This window comes from Citrus clementina, unplaced genomic scaffold (genome assembly GCF_000493195.1).
Source record: "Citrus clementina cultivar Clemenules unplaced genomic scaffold, Citrus_clementina_v1.0 scaffold_5, whole genome shotgun sequence".
Lineage (NCBI taxonomy): Eukaryota > Viridiplantae > Streptophyta > Magnoliopsida > Sapindales > Rutaceae > Citrus > Citrus x clementina.
This window is the reverse complement of record NW_006262201.1, coordinates 21,347,943-21,366,433: the sequence shown is the minus strand read 5'-3', so window position 1 is coordinate 21,366,433 and position 18,491 is coordinate 21,347,943. Positions and strand designations below refer to the sequence as shown.

Sequence of the window (18,491 nt, the reverse complement as noted above, 5' to 3'; positions counted from 1 at the left end):
ATCTACTAATGTCATAAAGGCGTTTAAGGAATTTCATATTGAACCCTAAATGTTAACACAATTGTTGAATGATGAAATATTAGTTTTGGAGTATTTGACTCATACCATTAACTTATTTTTAACAAAATAGTAGTAAAATAATAACGTCGTAAATATTAGGTGACAAAATACAAATTTCATCAAACCTTAATATTGATATAATATGTAAGAAAAATTTATATGGATAAATGATAGTATCCCTATTACTATTATTTTGTTCTAAAATATAGAATGAACAAAGCTCAAATTTATTTTTTTAATCTCTTATCTCTCCCAAGATTCGGTGACCAACTAAATAGAACTACTTGAACTATTCGGGAACACCCTTAGGGCCGAAAGACTTAATAATTGATCAATGGTGATTTGAGTGAGAGGGTAATCAAAACCTTTATGAAACCAATGATAACCATTTGGTAGCCTTTTCCCAGTGGGCACAAATGTTAAAGCACAGAACCAAACAAACATGGATTATGCTTCTTGATGACTTAAGTTGAAGAGAACTTTTAACAACTTGGTGTTCTTATGATTTCAATATAGAAGTACTGTCAGTATTCAGTAATTTAGCATACACACACACAAGGGTGGTGATTTTCCAACGTTGACAGAACTTAATTCATGGAAGCCAAAAATCACTGAACTGGGTTCAATACTGACCGGAAGAAACAAAATCCAGCAAGAACATACAAAAACATTGTTAAGTTCATTATTATTTGGGAAGTCTATGCCCAGAAGCAAAGCCCCAACCCGGGGCATGTCTGTCAAAAAATGAAGCTTCTTAAAAGTAGTTGCTTTTATAGAAATTCTTTAGAAAGCTGGACAGGCCCTGATCCTTTGGGTCCAAATCCTGCACAAGCCCTTGAGGACCCAATACATATTGACCAATGACATGGTGCCGCTGCTTTGCATGCTCCAAGATGTTGTTCAGCTCTTCTGTTCCCTTGAAGAGAAGCATATCAGTTACCTGCACATTTACTAGTATCATGAAGATGGAAAATAACTATTTTCAAGCCTGAAGGAGGGATCGATATTATACCAGAGTCATGTAATAACTAAGGTCTATAGATTTCAAACAATTCAATGCCTTCAAAAATTCAAAAGCTAACATCTTGGTGGCAAAATGGGCAAGTTAATTTGGAAGTGTAAGACGGGCATTACGTTAAGTGTAGCCTACAAATTAGGGTTTTTATTTTGACTAAAGATATAGCTATAAACTCTTTTGCACAAATTATTTTGTACAAACCGATGTACCATCACATGTATGGTTGAATAAAAACATCACATGGTCCACAAGATTTTTTTCATATTTGCATCCAACCAATCATGTCATAACACATCAGTGTGTACAAAAATAGTTTAACGTACAACAGTTGAAAGCTACATTACTCTTTTATTTCGCAGGGTTTTAGTAACCAGTCAAAATAAACAGCAGACCAACAAAAGTATATACTGTTGCCAATTAAAACCAGCAAATTTCATTGTTTCTTCCCCCATTCTTATCATACAAATTTGTTCTCTGCGGAAGCCTTTATACATTATTTGGATTGCTAACGGAAAACAGACAAAGTTTGAAGGACCAAAAGACATTATACAGTCCATCAGACATCATCATAATTCCACTTCTAGATCAGACAGCAGTAAAGGAGAAAATTTCGAAATCACAGGAAACACAGAAAGGAGAAAATTCCCAATCTGGCTCGAATTGCAGCTTCAAATTAGATCTAATTTTTGTTTTTTATTCTTCAAGATAGATGCATAATCTAAAAGCACACCCAAAATATCAACAATATGTGTCCAATCTTCATGTATCAAAGCCTCCCATTGCGATGAGAGTCAAATTTTAAGAAATGTTTTAAAAAGATATTAAATGAATAGTGTCAAAACTTTCCCCAATGCCCCAATAATTTGAAGAGGAAAGCAAGAAGAGATTCAGCATCGTTAAACTCCACAGGAATTAGACAAACAAAATAGTGAAGAACGGTAGACACTAAAAGCAAAAGAACACCAGCTGGTATTCTCGATCTACTATTTAAAAGCCAATCAATTTACCAATAAGATACTATCAAGAAACAGTTTTTACAAACACATCCCTAATGCTTAATCTGCCACATCCCAAAAACACACACAATCATGAAAACACAACCTTCCTTCAAAGCATTTAGAACAAACAGCTGCCCAAACACCTACAAGCCAGATATTATAATATTATCAACAAAAGGCAGGAGAAAGAGTTATTTTGTATATAAAATTCATTAGAAATATTTCACAATCATCTAAAATTTCTAATTCATAATACTATTGTAAATTCATAAAATTTTAGGAATTAAAGAAAATTTTTAAAAGCGGTTCAGGAAAAAACTTGTAAATCACTATCCAATTGATGTATAATCTTCTTTAGTATCTTCTATCTTATCTCGGAATCTGTTTCATGGACAGCTTTTAGTTGTTCAAAATGACATTTTGAATGGTTAGTCATGCCATTTGGTTTAAAAGATTCACAAGCATTTCAAGATTGATAATAATGGCAGTATATTAATAACCCCAAATGGAGAAAATTTCTTTAAAAAATCAACATTTGTTCAACCAAACTTTGAAACACAAGTGGTGCCGTATGAAAAGAAGTCAATAACAATTGAAAAAGAAATAGACATGCAATATTTTGATTCATTATTAGAAGAAGACAATACAGTAGAAAATAAGCTAGAAAGAAATATTCACGAAAGTGATGAGCTAGAAAACAATGAATTGGAAATTTTCAACTATATAAAATTAATCATTATTTTATTACAGATAGTACATTTTTTAACAAAAAAATGATGTCCAAGTTTCTAAAACATTTACTTCAAAATCTGATTCTAATTCTGAGCTGTTACTAGTTTCTAATTCACTACTACCATATTCACTAAGATTACAAGTTCAATTTGTATTTTATAATTTGCAAGTACAGGTCAATTACGCAATCATATAAAATTTCCAATTCATGGTTTCTAGCTCATCACTTTTGTGCATATTATGTTCTAGCTTGCTTTCTAGCTTTTTTCTCCATCGTATTATCTTCTTCTAGCATATTACGTTCTAGCTTTTTTTCCATCGTATTATCTTCTTCTAACAATGAATCAAAATATTGCATGTCTATTTGTTTTTCAATTGTTATTGACTTCTTTTCATATGGCAGCACATATGTTTCAAATTTAGGTTAAAAAAATGTTGATTTTTTTGAGAAATTTACCCCACTTGGGGTTATTAGTATATTAACATTGTTATCAATCTTAAAATGCTTGTAGAACATTTTTTGAACTAAATGGCACGACTGACCTTTCAAAATGTCTTTCAGAACAACCAAAAGCATATAGAAAAAAGCCTCTAAGGTGCACAAAGCTTTCATCTTCAAGCCTAACGGCAATCTTCCTTGATTGCCCCCCCCCCCCCCCCACGCCAGTAAGAGAATAAAAAAGTTAAAATTTTATTTTTATTTTTAGCCGTGAATTAATAAAAAGATAATACTAGAAACCGTCGCATCTAAATCAAAGGGATAATTAAATAAACTACTTAACCTGGATTTAATCAACAACACTAAGCATGGAAATTACTTTGATTTGCAATTAAATAAGTTGATTAAAAAAATAAGGAAGAGTTATTGAAAAGAAGAGAAATGAAAACAATACGACACCTTAGGATTGGTGACATTGGCGTTCTTGCGGATCTCGGATGCGATGATGGAACGGAGCTGGGACTTGGAAACGATGTCATCTAGGTTGTAGATTTCCATTATTGACGGAATTGAACGGCACGCCGTTTTGAAAAATTCAAATACTCGGCTTCGAGCCTCCTCTAGGTTTACCGAGTTCGGCGGCACCTTCACGGCTCTCAGTGTGAACGACATTTTCACTCGCTCGACTCGACTCACTCGTACCTCTGTTTTCCTTTCGCTTGGAGTGCCTATGTCATCAAATCGTCGATGGAACGGAGTTGGACAAAGCAAAATCAAAAGGGGCAAAATGTAAATGAAAATATTTTACGTTTGCTGGGTTATACGACGACGTTCCAGCTTAAAGCGTCGTGTGGGACGCACGCGTAGTACGGCGTCGTCTGATTTCCGAGTTCACATGCGGTTCTTATTTCTAGTCTCGTTGTCGTCACTTTGAGCAGTATTATTCTTGTCGTAAGTTAAAAACCATAAATAAATAAATAAAATTTCCTTTTCTTTTGACATTTGGAAATATTTCCTGAAAATAAAAAAAAATTCATATTATTTTAAAACATAATTGCCCTTCTTATCCGTATGTTTATTTTTGAAAAATTCTGATATGAATTTACAAACAAATTTGATTGATAAATGGACCCATCCATCTTACGTCAGGAATTACTTGCAACACGAACAAACTTTCGATTGCTGCCTCACAACTGCTTGTAAACTAGTAAATCCTCCATCTCTTTTATTTTTTTTATTTTTTTCCCCTTCTCTCTCTTTTAAGTTGTATAAACTCCTGAGCCTTTATATCTAATGCTACAAGATTTCACCGCTCATGCACATAGACAAGACAAGTTTATGAGCATTGAGGAGTGAAAATGAAGTACCTGGGAGGAAACAACGATCTCTTCAAGTTGTGTCCTTTGGCATCGCAATGTGGTCGTGTGACATCTCAACTGGATATGTGTATTTGTTAGATTTCACTGCTTTAGTTTGTATAATTCATAATGGTACCATGAGTGCTTTAAAGCATCCACAAGCTCTGGTTTTAGACATCTTCGTCCAATTACAACTTGTCACAATTACAACTTGCCTTTGTAATTTGCTTCGCCTTTACATCCATCGCAAGGTATCATTTCTAATACGTCTGTGGGGCAAACTCATACACACTGAATACACCCGATTCGTGTATCATAAATCTTTACTAGATCCACTCACTACCCTACATGGTAATCGGAAAACAAACTATTAATTAAATTGGTAAATAAAGGTGAATTCCCATCACACAGAACTGGGAATATCTCAACAACCACTCACTAGTTAAACCTTGCCACTATGTCACATCAATCTATCTTAAAGGAGTACAATATATAATTCTACTTGTTAACGGATATTTTCTTTTTTATCAGTCCTTAGCAATGCCACAATTGTTTTCAAGTTATCAGTTTCACATTTCTCCACATTCTGCGATAGTGCATGCCAGTTTAGGCCGGTTGTTGGGTCCGGTGGCCACATTCTCGATCTTCCTGACAACCAAAAGACCATCTCCAAGCACCCTCTACATTAAAGTTATATTAAAAAAAAAAACATTTTAGAGGGACTATTTCATCAGTAAGGACTCAAAAAGCCATTGCAATAAACTAAAAAGGAAAAAATGGATTGCCCCAGGCAGCAAAATGATATTCTTATAAACAGGACTATGAATTAGATCGTCACTCCTAAAGTTAGAGCTGAACAACCAGAACTAATATAGACAGTCAAGTAACAGCACAAACATCCACGCATCCGTATAAAAGATTGAAAGAGCCTAAATTTATTGATGCACCAATGACTATATTTACTTGATAACTAAAAGTCAAACCGAACCAACAGAAGAATACATAAGCATTTGGTAAAGAAACTCAGTTCTTCCAGTGACATTCGGTAATGTTTAGATCTTTATAATTTAGATTTAATAATTCTTGGTGAGTAAAAAAATCATTAATTAATACCAGAAAATATTGTGCAATTCTGGTTCATGGAAAATATATAATCGCACCAAAAACAATTAAATGTGACATAATAGGTACACTGATGATGAGGACAACAAAACATTGGAGCACTTACCCCAAATACAACGTGCTTATTGTCAAGCCAATCACATTTTGCACAAGTGATAAAGAACTGCAATGAAAACAAGTGCAAGAATGAAAACTTCATGATATCTACAAGATAATAGATAATTTGGAAAAGATACTCAAAACATAAATTCTAGTCACACCATTCAATGTTCAGGTTATAAAACAAACCACATGGAAAGAAAATGCAACAACAATTGACAACTACATTTGCAATTCAAACTTTTTTGGTAAAAGGTAGCTGTCAAGTAGAAGCTACTTTGCTTCTGCAGAAATTAAATTATTTTTATGTCAACAGTAGAGGATTAAAATTAGAGTAATTTTAGAAGAAATGCCAAAAGGATTCCAAAACACTAGCAACCTAAAATTAAGCTAACACAACAGCAGTTACATATGGGTCCTTGTTGTGTCTATCTTATAGTTTTTTTAGTCTTCTTTTTTGTGTATTCTTAGATATATGTGTGAATAGCAAAGACAAGAAGAAAGAGATACAGGAGGCTGATTTGAATTACCTGGCACCCATTAGAATTTGGTCCGCTGTTTGCCTGCAACAAGAGCAAGATGGCGTGCCTTTAGTGTCAGAGCATTTCACAAAACTCATGTTAAAGTGAAAAGCAACAGAAAAATATGAGTCTTGCAAGGCAAACAAAGGCATTCAAAGAGACTGACAGGGCATTTTAAGCAAATCCAATGTGGTGGAAGTTACCATCTTTAGTTTATATTCCATTTCTCTCATTGAAAATAGTTATTATTGAAAATGGAAAAGAGAACTAAACCTCAAACCTGTAAACAACAAAGCTTCATCTCTTTGCCGTAAAAATCACGCACTTTCACTGATTGGTTATTCATCTCCCTTGATCTCTCTTTGCCCATTCCACATTAGAATAGTTGAACATCTCTTTAACTTTGTAATATCTTTAGAAACAATGAGTGCACTAGTTCCTCACCTCAAACAAATTCCTACTCAATGAAGTAGACCCTCTATTTTAGATCAAAAACAACACCAACTACAATGAAAAAACAAAAACTTAAGAATAATTCTGGCATAATGCCACCTTATCTCTCTCAAACGACCTCTTACTTCTGGAACATTTGCTCAAATGTGCAATCAAAGATGTGGTAGAAGGCTTCCTAAGTACTCAGTCTAAATCCATTAAATCACGAGTGTTAAGTGGATATTCCTCAAACTGCATCTGTATCAAGGAATATAACTACCAGTGGTATTTATTTCATATGATCAAAATTCCCCCTTGTAAACAAAGCGATTTACCAACTTTGTTCATAATTTACAATACCTTCTAAATATCTTGGAACCTTTTTCAAGGCCGTGAAATAACATGTTCTGTTTAGACTGTATAGAAGAAATGTATCGTAAAGAAGAGTGCTTTTCTTCAAGTAACTAAGCCAACAACTTATTTGAACTCGGTTAGATTGAGAAATTTTCTTAAAAAATTCGATAATCTAACCAGAATATTATCAAAACAAATTTCACCAGACCCATAAACTGTGTCTGGTAAAATCAAGCCTTAATCCTTGTCTTCCCTTCATAAATTATCCTCTTGATTCTGCTGCCTCGCTCCATAACTATAAATAACTGGAATCATCCACATCAGAATTGTACTTCATATTAATGGCTAAACCATTATTTATTTCATGTGATAAGGGAGTAGGAGTCTATAGGCATGCACACAAGTGCAGTTAAAGAATCATCTATAAATCTTGAAACTAGATTGAGCAAATAATATGATTTCACATACTTTGTCCATTATCTATTAATACAAATACTCATAGTTTTCTTATAAAATAAATAAATAAAATGTGATACCATAATGAATTATAAGATGAAAAAAGAAAATCACATCTTCATATAAAGAAAATTTAGCAATCAAATACTAAAAACAACAAAAAATGAGCATAATGTAGCAGAATATTATACCATAGATAATAGACCTGGACCAGTGTGTTTAGCAATAAAATTTTCATCATCAAACTTATGTCCATAAATTGAAGTACATCCACTACCATCACCCTGCAAGAAAAATGTATAAGGTGAGGTTAGCAAAACAAAAATTGCATACAAGTTCAGGGATCATTCTTGCTATTAACAACATTGTTCATTCATATGTAAAATTATCAGAAATAATGAATAAACTGGCATATGACATACATATCTCCCGGACTTGGGGAGGATAAATAATAACTTTGGACATAGGACATGTAATAATGGAATTATAGGTCGTTAATTGTGAAGGATAATTTCAAATTACTGAAGAATTCAGAAAAATATTTTATTCCAAGAAAGACCGAAAGCTAAAACTTGGACTGTAACAATCTTTTCCCAAAAATGAAAATGAATTTCTAAAGCTTACACAAGTGCTATGAGACGGATAAAGAAAAATAACTTCTTACGAGGAAGAAGCGTTATAACTTCTTCTGGTTAGTATAGCATTTTTTTTTCCAAATCGAGGAAAAATATTAGCCTGATTTTAAAGAAGTCAATATTTCAATTAAAGTCCTAGATTCGAGATATAACTTTATAAAACCTGCCAAGGATCAATGGTGTCAGCCATTCATCATCCTACAACAACCATTTTAATAGCTGAAAATAGCAAGGCAGTCCCATACAAAGAGCTATAAAAAATTGGAGCCAATACAGAAACAATAGAATTCACAAATCAAGTTATTAATCAAGTTACCTACACAAATATTTATTTACATTCACAAGGTAAACAATTTACAAGACATGAGATCTTGTCAAGGTCTAATAAGCACCGTCCAATAATGGCAATATAAAGTACCAACAATCACAGCACATCAACAGAATCTAATAGGGTAAATATTCCCTCTGCTAAAATAAAACTGAGATTCTCAAAACTTTGACATAGAATCAATGGTAATAATTGAATTGAGAAACAAAGAGAACGCTTACATACAACTATTATTGATTCAGAAATGAAAGTCATATATATAACAAGATTCTGGTATTCAGATATTTAGATATTATTAAAATTGATTTCTAAAAGAATTATCAGTTATTGAGGTTAAGAAATATTATTTATGAAATGTGGAACAATGTCGGTTGCTCAAAGAATGAATGATCCTAACAGAGCATCATGCTATCAACAATTAGCCAATAGAGGGTGTACTGTACTTGGGGCCATAAGAGCATAGCAATAAGCACTCAGCCAGTGCATCATTCATGTACAATAGCAGAAGAAACGAAAGCTGTTTGAATGTGATACAATCATAAAACGAAAATACATGAAATAAAACGAACTAAAATTAGCACAAATATAAGTTTAAAGGTACCAACCTTCAGAAAATCACCAGCTTGAATCATAAAATCCTTGATCACCCTATGGAACTGGCATCCCTTGTAACCAACAGGCAATCCTCCCTTTCTGTAATGAGGTAGAAAAACAAATGAAGAACCCACTGAAAATAGAACTCATATCATATAAATATGTAATAACAAAATAATACAAAACTACAACATAAAAATTTGCCCAAGAGGACAATGCTATTTTTTATGTGAAAATGGAATACCAACTAGCAAATAAGAGGGGTACAGTTGTTTTTATTACCATGCAACAAGGATGATGGTAACAAACAGAAAATATGACCAACAAGATTGAACGCATAGTAATGATATCAACATCATTAATAAAACACTGACAGCAGAATAACGAAAACAATTTGTGAAACTTAATTCGCATTGACCCACAAACCCAGCCAGCCTGCCAACTAATGAAGAAAGATCTACTCAAACAGAGCCAAGCCAACAACTTTTGGGGCATAATCAAATACATTCTAGTGGAAGGGTGTGCATGCAGTTCATAAAAGTATTTCATAAGACACTTTATTTAGATGACTCTTAGTGTGTCAAATTTATTGATTGCCAAAACGTATTTCATAAGACACTTAAACATAGTTATTTAGATGACTCTTAGTGAGTCAAATTTATTGATTGCCAAAACGTAATTAGAGATGAGAAGGAGATACCTGTACTCGCCGGTGCAGAACTGCCTGCCATGTTGGAACAAAAACAATTAATTAAGTTAGAAATTTCAGTAAAACAAAAAATTGAGAATCTTGAAAATCGGACAAAGAAAACAGGAGGGGGCACTAATAATGCTAAGAATATGGGAGAGCAGCATAAAAGTACACTTGAGATACAGTCATTGTCTCTTCGATACAAATTTCCAAATACACATACCACCACCAATTACATATGACATGGACATAAACGAGTAGCTGAACTTCAACAAAACCACAAATCTGACAAACTAAATGCCACACCTAAAAGTACAAAAATTCAAAAACATATTAGCCTTGTAAAAGCGCACATTTTACCATAAAAATGATTTTCCAAACACATAAATGTTGGTTTATAAACTCACAACAAAGCTAAACAGAACTCATAATGTTTTCAGGACTGCTTTTGACACCATTCAAAATGGTTTCAAACAATTAAATTATCTGCCTCAGTGCCAATTTCGCATTTCTTTGACTAAACCACTTTCTGGATAGGCGCTCTTTCAACATGAACTTATGAGAAAAGAAAAGCACTTCATAGATATTATTCAGAAATTGAGTTTTTAGAGCTTTTGCAGAAAGTATTTTTACAAAAAAAAAAAAAACGCAGTGTCAGTTGCTTCCCTAAAGAAACTGATTGTTCCCAGCAAAAATTATAAAACGGCTGCGAGCAATTGAAAAGGTCCAAACAAGAACAGAGAATAGATTTTTTTTAAATTAAAGTGGAAAATAAACAAAGAATAAATAATACCTAAAATTTTCGGCGGTTTTAGGGGCGATGTCGGCGAAGAGCTCCATCTTGATTCGACCAGCGGGGATGGTACCGATTGTGACATCGAAAAATACGATTGGGTTTTTTGGGTTTGGAGGCCGCACGTGCCACTCCACACTTCCTCCTCCTCCTCCTCCTCCGGATGCCATCAATTTCTCTCGCACTTCCTTAACTCTACAAGCTACTCCGGGCTTCGACTTCGGACTCGCGGCGCAAGCCGTGCTCGTCCAGGGGTTGTTCTATAGGTCAATTGTACACGTGTTAATTTCTTATTGGCAGGATTTAAAAATACAATTTTTGTTAAATGTGCCTGCAGTTTGAATTGACACGTACAGTTATTCAAATAGTGTTTATTTAAAAGGGTAAAAGCTTGTTTAGTCCCTATATTATGAGGTTAGTGTCTATTTAGTCTCTGTATTTTTAAAAACACCTCAAAACATCCCTGCTACTAAATATTGACCCTTATGTCATTATTTTTTATTATTTTTAACTTGCTTTTACAATATTACATTTTTACAATAATGTTTCTTTTTTGGATATTAATAAAAAATTAAATTATCAAATTAAACTCAAAAATAAAATAAAAACAAAAAAGGTATATATTAATTTTTGTGGAAGCTCACGTATGTCTAAAAAATTAATATCTTAAAAAATTACATTATCAATTTTTTTAGAAAAATTAATATTTTATCTTAAGAGTGTGTTCCACAAAAATTAATATATATTTTTTTATTTTATTTTATTTTTTGGTGTTAAACTGGTAATTTATTTTTTTCTTTTTAATAATGTCTAAAAAAATTATTATAATAGGGTTATTTTTTTCTTTTTAATAATATCTAAAAAATTATTATAATAGGGCAATATTATAAAAATAAGTTAAAATGAACAAAAGATAATGGCAAAAGTGTCAATAATTTAATGGTAGGGATGATTTGAGGTATTTTTAAAAATATAGGGACTAAACGGGTACTAACTTCAAAATATAGGGACTAAACGAGCTTTTACCCTATTTAAAAAGAACCTCTACTAATAAAACTTGAATTCCCGTATCTTAAGGCTCAAAGCGGATAATATCTTGTCAGATTTAGATTGGGTCATAATAGATTGTATCAAAGCGACTTTGCATGTCCTCTCGAGTGATGGTGGGACAAACCTTAGCGAGGACGCTGAGTCTCTAAGGGAGTGTATGTAATACCCTAGGCAAATCTCACATGGCAGAGCACGTGAGAGATGTTGGGTTTATAAGGGTAATCCACAAGCGGACAATATCTTACCAGATTTGGGTTGGGTCATAACAAATAGTATCAGAGCAGTTCTGCGTGTTCTCTTGAGTGATGGTGGGACAAACCTCAACAAGGTTGCTGAGTCCCTAAGGGGGTTTATGTAACACCCTAGACAAATCCTACATTGGCAAACCTCAGTAAAGATGTTAAGTCCCTAAGGGGGGTGTATGTAACACCATAGGCGAATCTCATATCAACAAAGTACGGGAGAGATACTGGGTGTATAAGGGGTGATCTACACCTTAATTGACAAGACGCGTTTTTGAGTGTATGAGCACCCTAGAAACAAAATCGTGCGGGCCTTGTTAACGTCCAAAGCAGACAATATCTTGCCAGGTTTGGATTGGGTCATAATAGAATCACTTTCTTCTCACTCAAATTCTCTGTACACTTCCTACACTTAAATTTCTCTCAAACTGATCTTCCCAAATGAATTGAAGGATGGAAACACTTTAGAATTGCTCCCCAAATCAAGCATTCGAGGACCCAAACTCAAATTTTAGGATAATCCTCAAGCTTGAATATTTTTACCTATTCTCCTCATCTTTGGCTTGGCTTTTATAATTGATAGTTTGGGCTTTTCAACATTTTTAAACCCAAAACATAATAATTAAATGAGTATAGTTTATATACATGTATGAAACTTGCGCATTACATTCATTATCAAAATGGGTTATTTTTACTTTCCTCCCTTGAGCTTTGGGTCTTTTGCACTTAAATGGCCAAGATTCATTTATTAGTAAAAACCCCCTTACGGAATGCAAACGGTAAATCTCATATGGTTAGTTATGGGCAATTTAGTAATTTAATTTGACAAGCTAACTTTTTCACATTTTAGTTGACATGAGCCCAGTGAATTGTCAAATCATTGTGAAAAAAATCGTGCCTTGTGATAATTGCTATAAATAAAAAATTGTAAAAAAGTCAAAGCTTAAAAACTTTTTCTCTTTTCTCTGAAACTGCACGTTTCTCTTTCATGAAGCTGAGTTTCATGAAGCTCAGACGACGAAAGCTCTGTTGAGAAGGCAAATTTTTTTTTAATTTCTAGCAAAGCAGTATCTATTATTTGGGTGAAGTGAAGAAGAAATACTAAATCCGCATCATGTCCCGCTCTGAATTTCACCGATGCTCGAAAGATTTGAATCGGTATGTTGAAATTAATTATAGGTTAGTTTTGAATCAAGCTTTTTTTTTTTGCTCCATTTAGAGCGTATTGATATTATGGTGAGTTGTTTGTAAATGTCAAGTTTATGCTTCATTATTTGTTCATTGACACATCTTTGATAATGTTTATGGAACTATGAAACATAAAACCGAGAATAAATTTTCCAACGCCATTTTGGGTATTTTGCAAGCATATGGTTTTAGCTTATGTTACGGTTGATTATGCATTTGCAAGCATATGGTAATATTCATGATGTAATTTTTAAAGTGAGTTTTAATAAGCTTGAAATAGATGATGTGCTGCATTTTTGTGCTACTACCAGTCAACTACACTTTGCATTTTCTATTTACTAAATTTTAGCTTTTTCTTTAACATTAATAGCATTTATTTATGTTGTTTTATTGCATTACAGTGTTGTGCATTATGATGTTGAAGCAGTAGTTGATGGCAAGGTGACTGAGATAACTCCTGAAAATCAGTTTTCTGTCAACCTCAATGCCGATCCTGAAATTAATTGGAATGAACTAGATGATGTTGAAGAAATTAACAACGAGAATAATATGACGCAATTCAGTATTCGGAGTGGTTATTTACTCGAAGATGATATGACAGTACACTTTAGCTCTGAGAATTCTGGGAAAAATGGCAAAGGTTCAACTGACACAATTTATACTTCTAAATCAAATGGTGAAGAAAGTGATGAAGAGAATGCAAGATCAGATGGTGAAGAAAGTGACTATGTTCTTGATGATTATCAGTCAGGTGATGAGACTGGTGATGAATTTGATTCGTCTGATGAGGAAATTGCTGCTTGTGTGAGATATGACACCAATTCAGGTGGATTTGAGTTCACACAAGATGGAGATAACCTTGTTCTACGGCCTGGTCAGTTGTTTGTAGATGTTTATGAGTTTAGGAAGGTGTTGAGGGTATATGCCATCAGAAATGGCTTCAGATTGTATAGACTTAAAAATGAAAAAGCCAGAGTGACAGCTAGATGTGCTAAGTCAGGATGTACATGGAGAATTCATGCTAGTCCAAACTGGAACAGCAACTCATTTCAAATTAAGACCCTATGTGATGTTCATACATGTGGTGGGATTGATGATGATAACAGAGAAGCTACTTCAACCTGGATTGCAGCCACTTATCTTCATATCTTCAAGTCAACTCCCGAAGTCAGTGTCAAGTTAATAGCAGCTGAGCTTTTGAAAAAGTATGGCATTGAGTGCAGTGTGCATAGGTTATACAGAGCAAAACAAAAAGCACTTGAGTTACTTGGCCAAGATCACAAGAAAAGTTACAGCAAACTGAGTAGATACCAACAAGCTTTGATAAAGTATAACCCTGGATCCACAGTAGCTATTGAGAGGGAATTGAATGGAGATACAGCTCACCCAGTATTTAAAAGATTTTTCATGATGCTTGATGCAAGTAGGAGAGGTTTTTTTGAAGGCTGTAGACAGTTTGTAGGGGTTGATGGCTGCCATCTAAAAGGGCCATATAAAGGAGTTTTATTGACTGCAGTTGGGATTGATGCTAATTATGGTATATATCCACTAGCCTTATGTGTAGTAGAGAGTGAAAACACTTACTCTTGGGAGTTTTTCATGGAAAAGCTATATGACCAGATTGGTTGTAATGGTGGACAAGGCCTATGTTTCATGAGTGATCGACAAAAAGGAGTGATCAATGCAATTGATAGAGTGTTTCCTAATGCAATCAAAAGATACTGTTGTAGGCATATTTATGCCAATTTCAAGCAAAAGTTTCCTGGCACTTTGTTGAAAAAGGTCTTTTGGAAGGCATGTAGAAGTCCAAACTACTCAGAATTCAGTGAAAGCATTGAGGAATTGAAGAAAATCAGCGATGCAGCTCACCGGTGGCTCATGAACATTCCAACTGTATATTGGGCTAAACACACTTTTCCTAACCACACCAAGTGCAATCATGTGACCAATAACATGACTGAATCATTCAATAACTGGATTAATAGTTTTAGAGGCATGCCTATTGTTAGGATGCTCGAAGAGATAAGGAGAAAGATTATGAAACTCATTCATAAAAGGAATGAGGATGCAAAGAAATGGAATGGACATCTACCACCTCTTGTTAGGAGAAAGATTGTGGAAGCAAGAGCTGCGGCGAGAGGTTTAACAGTGATATTTGGTCATGAAAACACCTTCGAAGTGATGGAAGATCTTTGTAAAGTATTCGTAGTAGATTTAGGTAAAAAAACTTGTAATTGTGGGGAATGGCAGATATCCGGCTTACCTTGTAAGCATAGTGTTTGTTCCATTGATGCAAAAAGGCTCAACATTGAAGATTATATCCATAATTATCTGAAATGTCCAGCTTTTATCAACACCTACAAGTATCAATACTTTCCTTTACCTGATGAGAAGATGTGGCCACTGGTTCTACATGATAATTTACAGCCACCTATAATTATCAAGTCTGTTGGCCGGCCACAGATCAAGAGGAGGAAAGAAGCTGATGAACCAGCTACATTCAAGAGGAGTTCAAGTGACAAATGTTCTAAGTGTGAGCATTGGGGTCATAACAAGAGAACCTGCAAAAGAACAAAAGTATCTAGCAAACAGGTTAATTATCATCTCTCTTTCATTTAGTAGTTAAATTTAATTAATTTAATTGCTTATGATGTAATGGGTGTGGCATAGGTTGTGAATGGTGAAGGCACTTCTAATTCTAATCAGCCTATAACTCAAAGGGTTGCTTGCAGTGCACTATCTCAGCCTACTGTCCATGACAATGGTCAGTTTTATTCACGATTCTTTAAATAATTTTAGTAATCATCATCTATTTTTTTTTAATTTTCATATGTAAGTGTTTGTTTTATTCATGCCAGGACATGTTACTCAAGAATGAAACCATTAAAGTGATAGCATCCAGCATGAGAAGCAGATCAAGACTATTCCCACTAACTAATTTTTTGAAGGGATCAGATGATACAACATCTTGTCATGGGCAGAAGAATGGAGCTGGTGTATCATCTTTTACTCAGACTGACTATAGGTTTGAGCCTTTTGTTATTTTGTTTTTTGTACATGATATTATTGTGATGCCAAAGACAAGTAATATGATAAGCTTGCTTGGTTAATACCTGCAAATTATACATGAGTTTACCAGAAACTATTTATATTCAACTGCTTCATGCTTTGTGACAGCTACTTGAATGTAACTATGTATGATACTGCTTAAGAATTTTAATGCTGGAATGCAATTAATGGATTCTCTTCTCACTCGTTTTGGATTGGTTTGCTTGTTGCTGTTAAAGTTTAACTCACAAGTTAATTTTGCTACTGTTAATAGATATTATTATAACTAAAGTATTGTAATCCCTTTAATTTTTAGCTATATGTGCAGAATGCTTATGTTAAGTTATTACATAGGAAATGCAGTATTGAAGACTAGGCCATATGCTCAAATCAAACAGGATACTTCACATTATATACACTTAGTTAGCAAAGATAAGCATTCTGAAAATAGAGCATTACAAGTTCATTAAATTTTCATCTTATCATTACTCATTCCAGTAGTTAGAGTACAACTTATTACAAAATTCATGCTAGTAATTTAGGTTAATCACTTCAGGAAAATAACCACAAGAACACTCAGTAAAAAAAAAAGGCATTCAAACAGAGCACAGCCTTCAGCAGCCCACATATCACCCCACCTTGTTCGGTTTTCTTTGAAGTGAGTTTATGCACATCACTTAAGTCTTGGTCACAAACATTTTGAGTTTGATAAGTTTTTTTCAGTATAATCTTCACTTCATTCAGGGCACTTAGTATTTCTTCAAGTTCTACCTGCACTTGTTGTTGTGCTACTGTAAAACTTCTATGACCTTCAAAGAATGCACCATTGTCGAAATCACTTGGTTCTGGACACCACCACTGGAAAAAGTCACAGGCATCATAAGGACAGTTGTAGAATAGCTTGTTTGGATTATCTTCAGTCTCTGAAATTCGAATAGCAGCACGTACTCTGCAATCGCATTTCAAGTTCCTGAACTTGATCAGATTTCCATTAACTTGACTCCTCCATTTCATACTGCCTTTATTATATCTATTCTTCTTGTTAGTTACTGCACTTGAGCCCTCTGAATCCATGTTGTTGAGATTGAAAGATTGAGAGAAATGTAGTTGAGTTTGCAAAGTGTTAAGAAGAGGTAGAGATGCTTGTGAACAAAGCTCTGTATTTAAGCCTTTAAATAGGCAAATCTGTGGCAATGTGACCGTTGGGATCCAACGGTCAAATTGCAACAGTGAAAATTACCCAAATAGAATTATCATTTTATTTGTTGAATGCAATTGTAACTAACCCAATTTTAAGGGGTATAATGGTAATATTATGGTTGTTATAGTTTTCGCGCCAAATGTATAGCATGTTCAGTCTTGAAAATCCAATTGGGGGTATTTCAGTCTTTTTAAATTCAACTAACAGTCAACTACAAAATTAACTGACGGTAGGGGGGTCTTTACTAATAAATGGATCTTGACCATCTAAGTGCAAAAAGCCCAAAGCTGAGGGGAGGAAAGTAAAAATAACCCTTATCAAAATATATACAAAATAAAGAGTAAATGCCTCACTTTATAGTGATATAACCATAAAGTAGTAAGTAATATTTCTTAAATATAAGATATATCAATCATTAAATTAATAAGATAATGAGTTATAAGAAGGTTGAAGGTTGCTTGTGCTAAGATAAAAATGATACCACTTAAATGTTCGTTTACAAAGAATATGGACCATTAAAACCTTTGCTAATAAAAACTCAATGAAAAAAAGACTAGCAACGAAAAAAAGTGTAATTTTCATTTATATTTTAATAAGGTGCAAGCTGTCTCATTAAGAACTTATTAGGAAAATCTGATAGGACAAAAACTTAATAAAAGAAAAGATTACAATGCATGTAATCCTCTATATCAATAACTCCCTTGATAAATATGCTTCTCTCAAAATAACATAGGTGCTTTAAAGATCAGTCATATTTTATTATAACTAAAGCTCTTTCAGTGAACAATCTGTAGGATCAACACCATCTTTTAAAAGCTTGGATATATAAAATAAATTAGAGAGACCACCATCTTGATTGAAAAATATCATCATGTGGGTAAATAAGATTTATGATATCTTGACTAGGATCTGGGTGCTCTTTGTTTTGACAAACATATATGTAGCTCCTAGTAACCTTTTCAGTTCTTTACAACGATAATCTAGTTGGTCTCTGAGATCATTGAGGATGTGTTTGGTATTGTTTTTAATTTTTTTTGTTTTATAAAACTTCTCGCTGTCCCTAATGCCTAACAGATGCCTGATCCCACCCGCTCCTCTTCGAGTCGATATAATTAGTTTTTAGGGTTAATTT

General features: G+C 33.8%; 3 protein-coding genes across 3 annotated transcripts; 1 reads left to right on the top strand and 2 right to left on the bottom strand.

The window, feature by feature from the left end:
- Positions 1-531: 531 nt before the first annotated feature.
- Positions 532-4,060, bottom strand: LOC18040634 (NADH dehydrogenase [ubiquinone] 1 alpha subcomplex subunit 6). The gene is made up of 2 exons (XM_006432362.2): positions 3,707-4,060; positions 532-1,000 (listed from the first exon to the last, which is right to left on the bottom strand). Exons 1-2 carry the CDS (start codon positions 3,917-3,919, stop codon positions 815-817), a joined length of 399 nt encoding a protein of 132 aa, XP_006432425.1. The 5' UTR covers positions 3,920-4,060; the 3' UTR covers positions 532-814.
- Positions 4,061-4,696: 636 nt separating this feature from the next.
- Positions 4,697-10,895, bottom strand: LOC18041229 (peptidyl-prolyl cis-trans isomerase CYP22). The gene is made up of 7 exons (XM_024183888.1): positions 10,631-10,895; positions 9,847-9,870; positions 9,158-9,245; positions 7,781-7,873; positions 6,357-6,389; positions 5,834-5,890; positions 4,697-5,285 (listed from the first exon to the last, which is right to left on the bottom strand). The coding sequence occupies exons 1-7, from the start codon at positions 10,798-10,800 to the stop codon at positions 5,175-5,177; spliced, it is 576 nt and encodes a 191-aa protein (XP_024039656.1). The 5' UTR covers positions 10,801-10,895; the 3' UTR covers positions 4,697-5,174.
- A 2,397-nt stretch (positions 10,896-13,292) lies between these two features.
- LOC112098024 lies at positions 13,293-15,988 on the top strand. Its single transcript, XM_024183625.1, has 4 exons — positions 13,293-13,339; positions 13,512-15,702; positions 15,781-15,874; positions 15,969-15,988. Exons 1-4 carry the CDS (start codon positions 13,293-13,295, stop codon positions 15,986-15,988), a joined length of 2,352 nt encoding a protein of 783 aa, XP_024039393.1.
- Positions 15,989-18,491: the final 2,503 nt, after the last annotated feature.